At 37.8% G+C, this 15,879-nt stretch overlaps 1 protein-coding gene across 1 annotated transcript; it reads right to left on the bottom strand.

Annotated features, from left to right (window-relative positions):
• Positions 1-5,260: 5,260 nt before the first annotated feature.
• Positions 5,261-9,018, bottom strand: LOC121298183 (class E basic helix-loop-helix protein 40-like). The gene is made up of 5 exons (XM_041225118.1): positions 8,610-9,018; positions 8,334-8,400; positions 7,931-8,038; positions 7,511-7,634; positions 5,261-7,271 (listed from the first exon to the last, which is right to left on the bottom strand). The coding sequence occupies exons 1-5, from the start codon at positions 8,699-8,701 to the stop codon at positions 6,406-6,408; spliced, it is 1,257 nt and encodes a 418-aa protein (XP_041081052.1). The 5' UTR covers positions 8,702-9,018; the 3' UTR covers positions 5,261-6,405.
• Between the last annotated feature and the right edge of the window lie 6,861 nt (positions 9,019-15,879).

The following is a 15,879-nucleotide window of genomic DNA, read 5'->3' as shown; positions in this document are numbered from 1 at the left end:
CAATCTTAATTTGCAATGGCTATTTTCATTCCAAGCTTTGACAGATATTGAAGATGTGGAAACAAGTTTGACAATGGGCAGTGGTCAGCTGAATCTCATCAGGGAGGATAGTACAATTAATCCCATTGAATACGGCATACGGTTGCAACACTGGGGAAAAAAAAAAAAAAAAAAAAAAAACATTCGAAAAGACTGACCACCCTAACTAATTGCATAGGAGATTAATATGGAAAAACTCTTTAGAAAAATAGAATATCTATGAACAGGGACACAACACAAACATGGTATTGATATGTATAATTATCAAGTTAAACCAATTATAGTAAATTATATGTTCTTGGAATGTTTTAAAAGGAAATTAAATAACATATAGCAAGAAGATAGAATATCCATGAACCTGCACAACATATATATATATATATATATATATATATATATATATATATATATATATATATATATATATATATATATATATAATGCATATGTTTGGAATTTGCTTTTCAATGTATATAAGTTGGGTATTCCACATATTGTACCACTTTTGATTTTTCTGTTGTTTTTCAAAAATATGTAAGGCAAATGTTAGATTTTGAACTAATCTTCAGTGAACTTGTCATACAATCTTAACCTCTTATAGATGTTTCAAATTGCGTTTGTCTATAATCCAATAAACTCTTTATTGTTTACAGATATTTTGAACCTTTCAGGTACTGTGCGGTTACGAGGCCCTCTGTATGTGTGTGCACTGCTTTCTACTATCTTCATAAAGGGTATTATTGTTCCACTTCCTCTTGTACATTTTAAGTCACTAACTCATCTCAATGCTCTTACCAATCACCAAGTATTGAAGCACCAACTGGCTAAGAACAATAATAAAGTCTAGACTCAAGAAAGCACACAGTCATATTATACATCACTTGTGTATGTTTATATACCTTTAGGGGTGCACATCTTGTATATCTTGTAAAAGAAGTATTGCGTCAGGGTTAGAGCTGAGCATTAGTTAATATGCATCTGTTTCAGTGCAATATACATCATTCAACTACCTGTCAAGCGTAGCAATGCCTGAAATTGACTTTTAAAACTTGGGAATAGGTCCTGAGAAGTTAACCTTACACAACACAATTGTCAGAATTGTGTAAGTCTCAGGGGTTTAAAATTCCTCAAATTGGCACTAGCAGCGTTATCACACACCCCTTTTCTTATGCTGAAAATACTTAGCGTATTTATGTTAATTTAGTGCAGATGTGCAGTTTGTATATTAAACTTGCGCCTCCCTCCAGTCACCTAACTACTTCCAGTGCTGTATTTTAAATGTATTTTACTATGTTTCCAAACATTCGGAGAGGTTTGTGTTGCAATAACTCAAATTTTGTAATTTTTTGTTTTTAAAACTTTGTTATGTTTTCTGTGTCACTGTGCTTTGGCCTCTGTGCAGGAGCTGCCTTTCTGTCCCAGTTGCCATCTTGTGAACAGGTACAAATGATCAAGGTTCTGTCTGTAATGCTGGAAATACACAGCTGAGTATTAGATTATGCTGGCTGTTCTTTCTGTCTTGCCCCCACCACCATCATCTTAATACATATTTTTATGAAAACCATAACAGGGCAGTGTTGTAATATCCATGGCAACTATTGTACATTGTGTTTAATGCTTAGGCCCCACAGTGCTGAATGTTGAACACAGTCTGCTGCCCTGCTGTTTGGTTGCTATGAGTCAAGCGTGCACCAGAATCAGGTTTCTATTGACCAGATGCCAGTCTGTTTCTGGAATCCACAGTCCCATATTTAGCCCAGTGGCTTCACATGAAGACGAAGGCGTGACATTGTTTCAGTGCTTTGGTCCAGTCAGAGCAGTTCATAAGAATGTAAGAATAGTTTGGGAATGAGAAGAGGCCACTGAGGCAAGGCTTGTCCGTTCTTAATACCCCATTGGCCTAATAAAGGGGTTTAACAGGACAGAATCAAATTGCTTCAGTGTTTTAGATACTTCGCCTGGGATATTCGTTACATTCAGAGTTTACTGTGTAAAAAAGTGAGCCTGGGGATCAGCCTGATTGCCCTTTGATCTTCTGACACACACACACACGCACACACGCATGCGAGTGCATGAGAGACTTCAAACAAGATAATAAACTCCCACACCACTTCCTTTTTACAGCCCAGACTGGTGCATTGTGCAAATAAAGTACTGTGTGTTGTGGCTCCTGACTCCATGCGTCAGACAGTTTTGTGAGTACAAACCAGGCAGCAGGTGTTTTCCAGGACTGAATGTGTGCTAGAAATTAAGTTTGCAATGTTTTTTTTTTTTTTTTTTTTTTTTCTTAACCTGTTGTAGCACTGGCAACAACCCATTTTATTGAGGAACTTATTTTGCATATTTTAATTTGGAATTTTCAAACATTTCATATACAACTGGCCAGCAAAACCAGACCATGCAAAAATGATAAAAACTAAAAAGAAAACTAAACAATAAAAACTGACGTTGTTCTATTCTGTGCATACAGATCAGTTATTTTATGGTATGTGGTGAGAAATTCATAAACTGAAATGCTTTCCCACGTGAGGCAATTTACGAACCAGAGGAGGTTCCAAGAAGCTGGTTGATTTCGTAACTTTGTCGGGCCTTAAAGAATCTCAGTGATTCAGCATTACTAACATGACTAATAAATGAAATAGAAAAACACATTTATGGTGTTATGGTATGCAAATTGTTTTAATCGTAACTTGTTGTATCTTATCTTGTACTGTATTTTAGTAGTATAATTTGCACTTACTGTAAACTATACTGTATTTAAATATTGTTTTGTAACCTTCTATCACCCTGTAACACTTGTAAGTTATCTTGGATATAGGCGTAAAAATAAATAACGCATAATACAAAGAGATGATCAACAGGAACATATTTCATGATGCTGCAGGTTCTTGCAGGATTATTTGCATTAAACTATTTGCATGATTATGTCATGGAAGAGATGTAACATAAATTATTTTGACTTGTATGTTCATATACCCCTAAAGCATCTAATCACTCCATGACGTTCATGTAAATATCCTGATGCCTGACAACCATAAAATTAGGCTGTTTCGCTTCACTTCCTCTGCCTGCCAGTAGGCTGCTTGCCATGAAACAAGGCCTTATTTCTTACTTTTTTTTTTTTTTTTTTTCTGAAAGAGAAACCAGATGGAACATTGGAGAGATACAGTTTACCAGAAGAACACAGTTTGTGTTTCAATAAATCCATTCTAAAGATTTAGAATATTGTGACTACACTGTCACAAAACTATTGAAGCTGTTTCTTGTGCATTTGTGTAATGACTGTTTAATCATATAATATAATGAATGGTAGGTTTTGTCATAGAGTAAGAGATGATGGATGAGGCAAAATGGGTATATGAAAAAGACCACTGATATTGTCTAATCCAGGGGTGGATCCTGGTCCTGGAGGGTCTCAAAAACCCTCCTGGTTTTTGTTCCAACTGCACACTAGATTGCTTTATTGGACCAATTAAGCTTCTAATAAGTGCTTGGTTGGTCCAATTAACTAGTTTAGGGGTCAGTTGGAACAAAAGCTAGGAGGACACTGGCCCTCCAGCACCAGGATTGCGCACCGCTGAAATGATGAAAACAATGCAGCAGTGAAATGGTTAACTTTCACTGGACACCATCTGTAATGGAATTGTATTGAGAGACTCATAGAATACAACTGCGTACCAGCTATACAGACCCCATGTCAAAGCATGTGGCCTGTATCATTGATATAGCCAGGGGTTAAAACAATGGTAGTGAAACAGTTATATTAGGTCAGAGGTTAACATCATGGTCACTAAAACATTTATTATTATTTGTTTATTTAGCAGGTGCCTTTATCCAAGGCAATTTAAAGACTAGGGTGTGTGAACTATGCATCAGTTGCAGAGTCACTTACAACGTCTCACCCAAAAGACGGAGCACAAGGAGGTTAAGTGACTTGCTCAGGGTCACACAACAAGTCAATGGCTGAGCTGGCCTTTGAACCAGGAACTTCCTGGTTACAAGCCCTTTTCTTTAACTACTGGACCAGGTATGTGCATACTAGGTCTGCAAAGGAGAACCATTAGAATGTGTTTTGTGTTCTACTTTTTAAACAACAATCACTTCATCAACAAGTTAAATGTTCAGTATGACTGTGCTAAGACCAGCATGACTGCTAACATTCAGGACATTCCCATCCTAGCAATGAAATACTGCCAACAAATGGCCTTCAGCATTACCCTCAGAGATAATCTAAACCGCTCTACAGCTTCTGACTGATTATACCTTTCTTTCACTTATGCTGTATTTCTCCGTACATCTATTATCCATCCATTTAGATTTTTTTCTTTACAACAGATCTCCACACAGATAAATGGCATGCCAACTTTAACAATTACACTAATACTTTTGTCTGTGACGTGGTATGTCCCACCCCTATGTTTATGTGTACTTTTATTATTATTTAAATGAATTGTTTTATTGTTATTGCTGTTATGTTAAAAAGTTAAGTTAAAAATCTTCCCTGCCAGAAATAGTCTTGTGGCCGTCTTCAAATTGGCTAATTGTTTGCCAATTTGCGGACAGCCACATCAATATAAACAGCAGCTGTGTGCTGGGTAGGGGATGAGGGAGACGAAGAGAAAGAGGAACGTAGCTACAGGTCAGTTGCTAGGCGTGCTGGATCAGACAGCACGGGACTTGTTCTGTTTTGTGTGTCTGTTTTTTGTTTTGTGTGTCTTTTTGTTTCTTATTTAAGGCCTTTATTTTTGTTTAATAAAGAAAGAGCTCATTGGCGACTCACCCCGCAGTACTCTGCTTGCCTGTGTATCTATTTCCTGGTCTGACTTCACTCACCCAGCCCTCCTGTCACACACCTCTATAGGCCTATTCACACAAAGACTCTGTCAGACACACATGCATACAGAGAAACACAATTGAGTTGCCTTGATCTCAGCTTAGCCCTCATGGACAGTAGTTGTACCAATAAATATGTAATAACAGAAATCGGGGGTTTTGTGAACAAATACAAAAATGGCAGCCAGGGAAGGGTGTTGCTGGACTGTGAGGTTTTTCTAACACTGAACATATGAAGTTGCCATCTGAAATGGTTTGAGATATTAGCAGTAGTAGATGACGCAGGTAGGGCTCTGCAAACTTAGCTTAATTATTTGAGATATCCTTTTATATAACAACGGGGCATAAAGCAACACAGCAAACTTTCCACAGGAAAATGTTTTTTTTAAATTTTTTTATTAATAAGTTTATATACTGTGTATGAACATTTACTTTAGACAAAATATATACAAGACAACCTCCAAAATAAAAATTCAAAGTACCGCTCCCTATAAAAACAAATCTTTTTAAAATATTACATTCACTTTTATTTCTTTAGACTTAAGTATTTATACAAATACATATAATAATAAAAATAACAATAATAATAAATGTCTGATTTTGTTTCACCAGTTTTTACAAATAAAAGGCAACATCATGTACAAAGGACAGATGAGATATTAAGCATGGTGCATTTCGAGGCTAGCACAATGCTATACATGTGTTTGTGACAAAAATCCTTCTTACAATGTGTGCAGGACACATAAAAAAAATACAGCTGTACAGGTAGCATGAGAGAATTCATTACAAGCGATTGCTTTGAAAATCAATAGGCCTGTATATTACAGGGAGCGATCAACAAGCAGGGGCAATGAAATCTGAACTCAAATATGTGTCAGCATGTCGCCTCACACGCTCGTGAGGGTACGACATAACTAAACTGGAGAATAAATATGCTTGCTATTTATCCCCACATACTGTAATCCTTGGGGGAAGTTTTATAAGAATAGGGTTAGCATGCCTTTTCGCATTTTTTTCTTATTCACTGTTCTGGTCCTTTTAATTTTGAGAACACAGCAGCCATTGTCAGTTGCAATATCACAACTAATATTTGGTCTAGGGACTGTCCAGATACAATTTGGCAACTACTGCTACAAGTGTAAAAGTGTCTGATCCAAAGATTTACAGCATGTCAAGGTTTTTTGTTTGTTTTTTCCATTCAGAGGCATATGTGCAAAGGGTAGATCTTAGACAGTTTATTATAATGAGGGACTGTCCACATTTAACATTCTCAACATTGATATTCAGCAGAAGGGTGCTTTTCAGTTTGCCACCACTAATGGTGTCTGATTAGTGCCACCCCTTGCAGACAGTCCCTCATTACCCTTTTCAGCATTGTCCTTTTGCTCAATTTAGGTGGCGTTGCACGCTTTGCTCCCTTGCAGAACCGTCTCATTTCATGGGGAGGAAATGGGACTGAAAGGTTCCTGGGCAGCTCTAGTCCCCCTCTCCTGTTAACCAACTTTCAACCAGATTCATAGCATATTGAAGTTCTCAGTCTTTGGTTTCCAGGTTCAAAGGAAGGGCTTGCTTTAAAGCTCGTAGCAAAGCTGGGGAGTCCATAGGGGTTTGGGCTGCTACAGGCGAGCCTACCCTGGGAGACATTAGCAGAGAAGATGGGTGCTTATCGGGATTCAGAACCCCTGTAAGAGGGGATGCCGAGCCTGGAAGACTGGGGTATAAAACCGGCACTGAAGCAGGGTACCAGCATTTCTCCAGCATTGGCAAATAGGTTGCCGCAGATGGTGGGATAAAATAAAAAGGCATGCACATAGGAGTCTGGTGTGGGGAGAAACCCAAGAATCTGCTGTGCATCCCCATCAGCTCCCCGCCTGACACAGACTCATCTTCAGACGATTCTGTCCTCATCCTTTTTGTGGGTGGATCTTCACTTTCCTGTTTGATGCAGCTCACCCTGCCTGTCATCGTGCATTTCAGTTCATTTTCTTTGCTGTAGGACTGCCGGTTGGTTGCAGAGTCATTTTTCTCCACCTCTCCTCCATACCCACTGTCTGTGTCCGTGTCACTGCCACTTAGCTCCCCACCCGCCTGGGTGTACGTCCTCTGAATGACCGGCACACAGTTTTTGCCGCGCCCCTCGAAGCTGCGAGGTTGCGATGAGGTGCTGGGCTCGTCTTTCAGGTCGAGTGCTTTGAGGATCTGCTCTTCTGTTCGGACACTGGGAGAGTCTTGCAGGACCTCAGATGCCACCTTGTGGAGGTGGTTCATCATGTTTGAAGGGGTGAGCTCCCTGCTGTTCTCCTGCTTTGACAGGTACTCCAGCACCTCTTTGGCACACATGTGGAACCCAGAACGGAACATCTCCTCACTGTCTTCATGGCTTTGAACTGACTGCTCCCCTAAGAAAGAAAGAGAAATAACTAAATACACACACACATTTATATATATATATATATATATATATATATATATATATATATATATAATTCTATATATATATATATATGAGTCGCGCGCTTTTTTTATAACTTAATATTAATATGCAACTGCACGTTGCATACACTATGTTTGTATTATACAAATGTATTATTGAGCAAAACATCACATAAGCATATTGATAATAATTTTGCGTGCTTACCAACGTGTAAGCCGTTCTGCAGCGCAATGATTTTCTGCTGCTGTTGTTCGATAAGACTTGTTAGGGTTTTTACGTGTTTCAAAGTCAGTTCCAGAACCACTGCCTTTTCCAAATGACCCAAAGTCTGAAAAATAAAAAGGTCTGGTAAGAATGTTTTTTTTTTTTTTTTTTTCTTTCTCTGTAACATGTAAACAAAATAGTGTATATTTTTTTAAAAATCTAAAAATGATAAAATAGTGACACGAGTACATTTACAATGTATCGATCTGAAACATCTGAAATGGTTTTACATTTGCTACGTATTTCTTCTGAATGTGTGGTCTCATTTCTGTACCCCACCTGAAGGCGCAAGCAGGTGGCGCCTTCAATCTACTCAGAAACACATTCATATCTTTAACAAAAATAAAAAATCAGACTTACTGTAAGTTTCAGATGTTCTGGCAACAAATCCTTCAGTTGGGCAATGCACTCGTTAATCCTATCGCGTCTTTTCTTCTCTATTAGTCTGTGCGGCAATTTGTACGTTTCCTGGAGAGAAGGAAAAAAAAAAACACATTATGAATACGAAAATCATTAAAATTGATTATTTTAAAATACACGAGTTTCATTGTTCAATCAACCGTGTCATTTTAATTTATTCTATGTGCATATATATTTTTTATTGTAAATGTATATTCGTTTTAACACACTGCATTGCAAGCTTTTTCATTGTCGAACCGAAAATACTTTGCATCTATATTAGAAAAATATGCAATATTAATTTAACATTACATTAAGAAATAAAATGGAACTGCAAATTTAAAAAAGAGAAACGTGTACATACCTTGCTGTCTTCACCCCGTTTGTTCCCTATTCTTGGTTTGTAAACATACATATGAGAAAAGTCCATTCTGTAAATAAAGTAAAAAGACAAACGAGATAGTTGTATGTTACATTGCTCAGTATATTTCCTAAATCCCAGCAAAGACTGACAAAGTTAAATAAGGATATACAATTATTTAAAATTAAATTAAAAAAAATAAAAACACGGAAAGAAGCAAACCAAAAAAAAAAAAAATTAAAATTAAATACAATGCTCTAGATTTTTGTTGACACGTACCCTTGCAAGTCTGTGTTCTCCAGCGACGAAAGCTTCCCAGTGCAGGAAGGTGGCGGCTGTGCTGTTGTAATCCTTTCCATTTCTTCTTGCATTTGCTTTGTAAAAATATAAGAGACTCGTGCCGTAGCCTATGTAATTTTTATTCTGTCGAACAAAGTTGGTCAATAAAAAAACCAAGCAAAACAAACCCGATACTGACAGAATCAAATATCATTTATTTATTTCCTCGGTGTGCGCTTTTTCTTTTATTTGTATTTGCATTTACTTGTTCCCAGAGCCCAGAGAGAAATTGCTTATCTTTTGCTATCACCAACCCAGTTCCGAGTGAAGACTGCAGGAGTTCCAGGCTGCAGGCTGTATTCATGTGTGAGAGTGGGTGGGTGTGCTACGTATTAATATAAGCCCTGTGACTACAGGCACGTCTGGAGCTCAGTGAGTGACCTCGTGAGTCACATGAGCTTCACGTGTTGGACAAGGCTTTTAACAGCATGTAGAACAACCCATGTTTCTTGCTAAGGAGGACCTGCCGCCGAAATGTTACCAGCAGCATACAGGACCCGTGCACTACCGTGCTCCACCTAAAACAGGAAGAAACCCCGCTGCAAGACTGTCGAGTGAGCAGGAAGATTCCCACACAGTGAAATAGAGCAGACTGCAAAGATCTGAGTTTACCCATCAAATGGAGTGCTGATAAGAAAATGAAACAGTCTAACACACACACACACACATATATATATATATATAACAGACAGTCTAGTTCTAAGTGACTCCTGAGATAGACTAATGCAACCGAGCTGCCTGGAAATACACACATGAAACCCATCAAATAATTCATTTTTAATGTGTTGCTTAACTTAGTAATTGGCTGCATTTTTTGTAGGGAAATAAGGGAAGTGCTTGGCAATAACCTGACCTGCCCTTCACCCTCCTAGGCAGATAAATACTGTATTCAGCTGGGCAGTGGGGAGCAATGTGCTATGCATTTGCTTTTTATTTGCGAGCATGCAATTTAAAATGCAGCAAGTTGCAAACATCTTGTGTAGAAATATAATTTTAAAAGTAACACCAGACTTTGAAGACGTGCAGGCCTATATACATTGTGTAATACAATGAATACATTTAATTTTCTGATGCTATTGTGTAAAATCGATTTGAAGACTATGATAGAATTTGAATACTATTTCATAATCTCGTGGGCCAAATGTACTTTATTTAATCAAAGTCATAAAATGTCAGAAATGCATGACGTTTTCGCTCTTTTATAAATTTTGAATGTACCAAAAAACAAACAATCTAAAAGCCTTCTATTTCTTTGTCCCTTAATTAGTTTGAGGAGTAGCACCAAATTGATGAACTGCGCTTGGCACATGTCTGTTTAGCAGCAACAATGTGGCGTGTTTTAAAGCCGTTTCAGCAGGAGCTATCAGATTGTAGACACGATGCTGTTCACTCTTGTGGCTTCCATATGCCAATCCACGTGAGCCTGCTGCCTGTCTGGCAGGGTGGTGCTTTCCTCTGCACGTTGATCTCCTCATGGCTTTGCGATAAACAGCTCCGTGTCACTGACGTCACCCACTCACCAAGGCTGAGAGAGGCTGCTGTGCTGTGCCAAAGGGGGCGATTTGCATACGGCCACCCCTGATGCGGAACGTGTTAGGCTACTGCTGCCAATGGAAAAACACAGCACGGTACGCAGTGGTGGAAACCCTGTCCTGAAAACAAATACCAACGCCCAGATTGAACCAATGCATAAACTGACCTCGCTGTTGTGTGTTGTTAATAGCATAGCAATATGCAGTACACAATATTACTGCCACTCAGACCGAAGTGCAGCTGTCGTTCAGCTGTTGTTGCAACAGGATGCTCTTCTCAGAAACCAAATAGAACTGCAATGGGCTAGGTGACGCAGCTGCTGCATTCCCGCTCAGACCCGCGGCGGGTTAAGTGAAGTGAGATCCTGTAGGCAGCGGTAATGATGGAAATAAAGTTTAATGTGCACTTCTACTGCATTTAAAACTGCAAGCAAATACCGCAGTGTATGCTAAAGTAAACTCGGCAGTACTGTTTTTTTTTTTTTTTACGTCCAGTAGGTGTTATGGCTAACTCCCTGACTACTAAACGTTGAGGTAAATGTAGACAGTTTTCATCTACTTTGTAGAATTCACCATATCACGTAACTGGGGGCAGATGGCATTAAAGCAGCAGTACAACACAGTGGAACATGTTGTGTTTTGTGTACGTGCAAAATTCTATAACAAGTGGCAGCTCCCTGGCATTCTACTTTCATTAGGTTCCAAAGTCGTGTTACCTCATGCTATAGTTTGCATAACAAGTGTCACAAAGGATCTGTATCAATAGCAGCCTGTCTCAATGCCAAATTGTTGGCAGTTCTGCTTGTTTACTTAGTTTTGAAAAAGGCTGCCACTATCTTCCTCTGAATCAGGTGACACAATCTTGGGGATGAAGGATATTTTAAATACCATCTTTAAGCTCTGTTGCAAAGGATGCAAGATGGAAATTGAAAAAGAAGACTGATGCATTTATGGGGTTTTGGTTACTCTGATAACATTGTTACAGGAAATACGAACATATACTTTTAAACAGGCTATAAGGGCATTACATATGTAATATTTGACATTATAAAATATATTTTTCATTGTTTCATTAGAGCATTGCAAAAGGTAGAATTTGAAAAGTGTGGGCATTGTTCAGCCCTTTGTGGCTGACTGATTAGCAAATACATAAATAACTGTCATGAAGTCTAGGATTTTCAGGGTGCCAGTGAGTGAGGGGGGGTGTTTTAATTCTATTTGTTAATATGACAACATTGTCATGTTAAAATAACATATACTTGTAAATTGCAAGTCAGTTTTTACATTTGAAACTTTTAATATTTTAAATGCATTTATACAGTATTTACTAGTCTCATAAAAATGTTATTTAGGCTTTAACTTACATTCTGTTTGTCAAAGCTACATACTTGTACAGTTATCTTAAATGTAGGCCTCTATAATATTTGTCTAGAAATATTTTAAACAAGCACTGGCCTAAATAATGCACACCATATTATACAAGTGACATCATCTTGGTGATGTAGAATCTGTATTTATGGAGGGTTAGTTACAATTGATAACATTTGACAGGAAACACATAGACAGATAATATTTTTTGTGCAGGCTGTAATGATTTTACATATGTAAACTATTTTGCTATCTGCTAAATTTCTTAAAAAATACCACAACTATATTCACTACAAAGTAATAATAATAATAATAATAATAATAATAATAATAATTTGTTTATTATGATCCCTCTCTCTCTTCAAAATTATCCCAAAGTAATAATATTTACCATAGCCCCTTTCTTTTATGCATTCATCAAAATAACCTTTTTCTTGTCCTATTACATTTTACATACTTCTAATATAAATGTATTCACAAAGTAATAACTATAACCATAACCCATTTCATTCTTCTTCTTCTTCTTCTTCTTCTTAGCCAGGCAGCAATCACAGCTGTGCAGCACCACACACCACAGCACCCTGCCTGTATCCTGAGTAGGGGAATACCCTTTTTTTTGTAAGCAAAAGGTTGAAACTGCTTCAGGATGATAAGCACAGTGTTCTCAATACCACACACAGTGTGGGACACATTCTCACAGCCCCCATGAAAAACAGCAACAGGCGCATCTGATATGAAAATGGTGTCTCGAATGGTTATGGATGTTTTTTTTTTTTTAATGGAAGAATTTTAGATCTGTAATGTATCCACAATTGTTAAAATACCGTTTTGTACTGATATGCCCCATACTGTGGTCATTCTGTTGTTTAGGATTATAATGACTAAAAAAAATGCTAAAAAAAAAAGATGCTGTAAATTGAGTGTTAAATGAAAGGTAAGGCACAGCATTTTTTAAAATGTCCCTTTATGTTCAAGTTTCAAAAACAAATGTATTTAGCTTTCTCTTTGTACTTTAATCCCACTGCAGCCCAACCAATTAGCTACTTAAACCAACTACCTCTCATGCAGTAGCCCAGCACTTTTCTAACCATTGAGCTACTCAAACACATTACTTTCCACACTGCAACCTAATGCTGTCTTTAACCAGTGTACTGCTCAAAGCCACTACCTTCCACACTGTAGTCCAGCACTTTCTCTAACCACAGAGCTACCCAACCCCCTACCTTCCACACTGCAACCCAGCACACTAACCACTGAGCTACTCAAAACAATCAACTCCCACACAAAAGCCCAGGATTCTAACTACTGAGCTACTCAATCCTGCTACCTTCCACACTGCAGCCCAGCATTCTAACCGCGGAACTAAAACCTTGTGCACTGCAGTCCAGCACTTTAAAGCACACTTCAATTCTGGCCGGAGCACCTGTCATTTAGTTCTTTCCACGTCACTGAACTGGAAGCTTTTATCCTTCTCTGTGTTTAATTTGGGAGTAAAGTTTTGCAGCATAATAAACTGATAAAGGCGTTTTTAGACAAAATGGATTAAATCATACATCCGTATTTGAAAGCCCTTACTTGCATGCATGCTTTGCCATTCCTTCTTGGCAGATGCATTTATAAATAACTCAGTTGTGCACCTGATAAGAACACTGCAGAACCCTTGACGTTTTTACAGTTAACAAGCAAACGTTAAAACAGCTAGTTGGCTCATAATGGAAGTTGGAAAACCCCTGAAAGGTGATTAGATACAGCATACAAAAAAAGTCCAAGCCCAGCGTGCATCACAGAGCTGCAGCTGTAGTCAAGGTTTGAGTAATCAAACCATTTTGTGGGTTCGTGGGTGGTTAAGTGATGAAGGACATGACTGCCACATTTCACACACTTCGGTTTAATTGTCGGGTTTAGGATCATATCAGACATCCTTTGATGCAAACAAAATAAAATGATTGGGCGATAGGAGATAACCAGAATATATTTGTTTCCATAGCTGTGGTGCAGTCGACCTGCATCAGCCTCGTGATACACAAATAGAAGAATGTTCACAAGCAAAAGGAGGCCATCCGGCAGATCAAATCTCCTCCGGTTTTAGTAGCTGGTTAATCTCAACCCAAGTCTTAAAGGATCTCAGTAACTGTCTGTGTACAGGAGTGTCTCCTTCCCTCTGTCCTAAATCTGTCTCATCTGGTCGTGGTGCTGCGCCACACATCACCACAGTTTCTGTAAAAAACGAAATACTAAAATAAGCATTATTTAGATGAACTGCCAAAAACCTACAATAAAGTACAGAAAACTGTATGCATACATGTTTGTTAAGGAAAATATACCTTGGTACATGCTGAAAAGGTAATGTGATACAGAGCAATATATGATATTGCAGAGAATACTCTAACGCAGTGGTTCATAATTGAACCCTTAATTGAACTAATAATTTGCTTAATCTGAGCTTTTAATTATTTTAAACAGACAGATTTCAATTTAGGTATAAAATTGTATAAGGGACTTTTAACTTTTTATAAGCTAAACTATTTAAAAAGTCAAATTAAGTTAATTATTATTTCAATTAAGTCTTCAATTAAGTAATTGAGTGCTTGGTTGGAACAAAAACCAGCAGGGCAGTGGTCCCCCAGGACCAGGCTTGAGAACCACTGCTCTACCGTTTACTTTTGTATACTGTAGTATGTATACCGAGCATCAGAAGAAACTTAGCACTATTACAACACATTTATTTTCGAAAAAAGGTATATAAATGATGGACATTGACAAAATGTTTTTGGTTTCTTTTTAATCAATCGATCATTCATCCTTGCTCATGACACGCTTGAGTGACTATGCCTGAAGCATGTGCACTTAATCACCTAGTTAGTGAGAGAGTTGATTGGACACTGGAGATGGAGTGATTTTAACTGTTGAGTTGCAAGATTGAATAAAAGCAATACAAAAATTTATATGCCACATCTGTCAAAAGAGCAGCACCTTCGTGCAATCAGCATGTTGGAAGCTGGACTAGGGCAGTGTACTGTGGCTGGCCGTCTTGGTTGTTCACAGCCAGCAATTTCAAACACTGGCGAGACAGTATAAGCAGACACACTGTCAATGACAGGCTAGGAACTGGGAGACCAACATAAGATCCAAGCTTGACAGATCATTTTGCAGCATCTTCGTGATATCAATTGTTAAAATCAGCACAATACAAAGTAACTGCACCTGCTCTGAAACAGAGTTTGTCATTTTTCAATCACATCTAGTGAATCTTATCCAAATATAAGTGATAAGTTTCTTTTGACGCTCAAATATAAGTGATACGTTTCTTTTGATTGCTCAGTATACTATAATAGATTATAAGGTAATACAGTAAATACTGTAGCATACTACAGTGTACTATAGTATTGACTGTACTGTGGTGCATACTATAATACACCACTATAATATTCTACAATAAATACTATAATATTCGCTACCAAAAAAATTTATGACTTTACCAAAAAAGTAAATGCATAAAACCAAGAAACAGAATTCAGTCCACAAGAGGCAAGGAAAATGTCAAGACTTTGTATCCTTATCGAAAAGAAATACAGAGGTAATACAAGACCAAAAAGATGTGCATAAAATCAGATCATATGAAAAGTATATCAGAGCCTAAAAGTGTATGTTGAGTTTGGTGATGATGCGTCCAAGGCATCCTGTAGAGTGTGACGGAGGGACAGGTGGAGAGAGACAAAATTGGCACATAAGGGCCCACATTTTTTGAGTGAGGAACCTGAAAAACAGGTGGTCAAGTGTCATTGTCTGTGTACAGCAGCCCTGAACAGTGTCAGACCAGCTACTTGAGAGCGCTTGTGAATCCATGACTCACGATCACACTCGACTTCAACTGTGTTTTAAAAATGGACAGATCCTGATAATTCTGAGAAACTAAACCCCAGCTGGTGCAGTGGCAGGCACTGGATATAAAGTGCCTTCAGCAAACCAGCATAATTTAAATAATAAAAATATATAAACATTATTTAGATGTTTTATTCAACATCATGCAATCAAAGAAATTACAAAATGATATTGCAAAAGTATACTGGAAGCCATGACAGCAGTACAGTATTTCATGTTAGATTTTGAAATGTCACATTTTTCAATTTCTGTTATTTTTTAGTGAAGTATATGAGAAACTACAATGCGGTATGTAATTCAATATGTTAACTTATTCAGCAGACTTCATTCAGCTTTATAAAGCAAAATGACGCAAAACTTTTGGCCATAGCTGTATGTTTAGTATTTCTAAAAAGCAACAGTAAAATCTTCATCATCTAGTAATCCAT

The sequence above is a fragment of the Polyodon spathula genome, chromosome 23 (assembly GCF_017654505.1).
Source record: "Polyodon spathula isolate WHYD16114869_AA chromosome 23, ASM1765450v1, whole genome shotgun sequence".
In the NCBI taxonomy this organism is placed as follows: domain Eukaryota; kingdom Metazoa; phylum Chordata; class Actinopteri; order Acipenseriformes; family Polyodontidae; genus Polyodon; species Polyodon spathula.
This window is presented reverse-complemented; position numbering and strand designations above follow the sequence as displayed.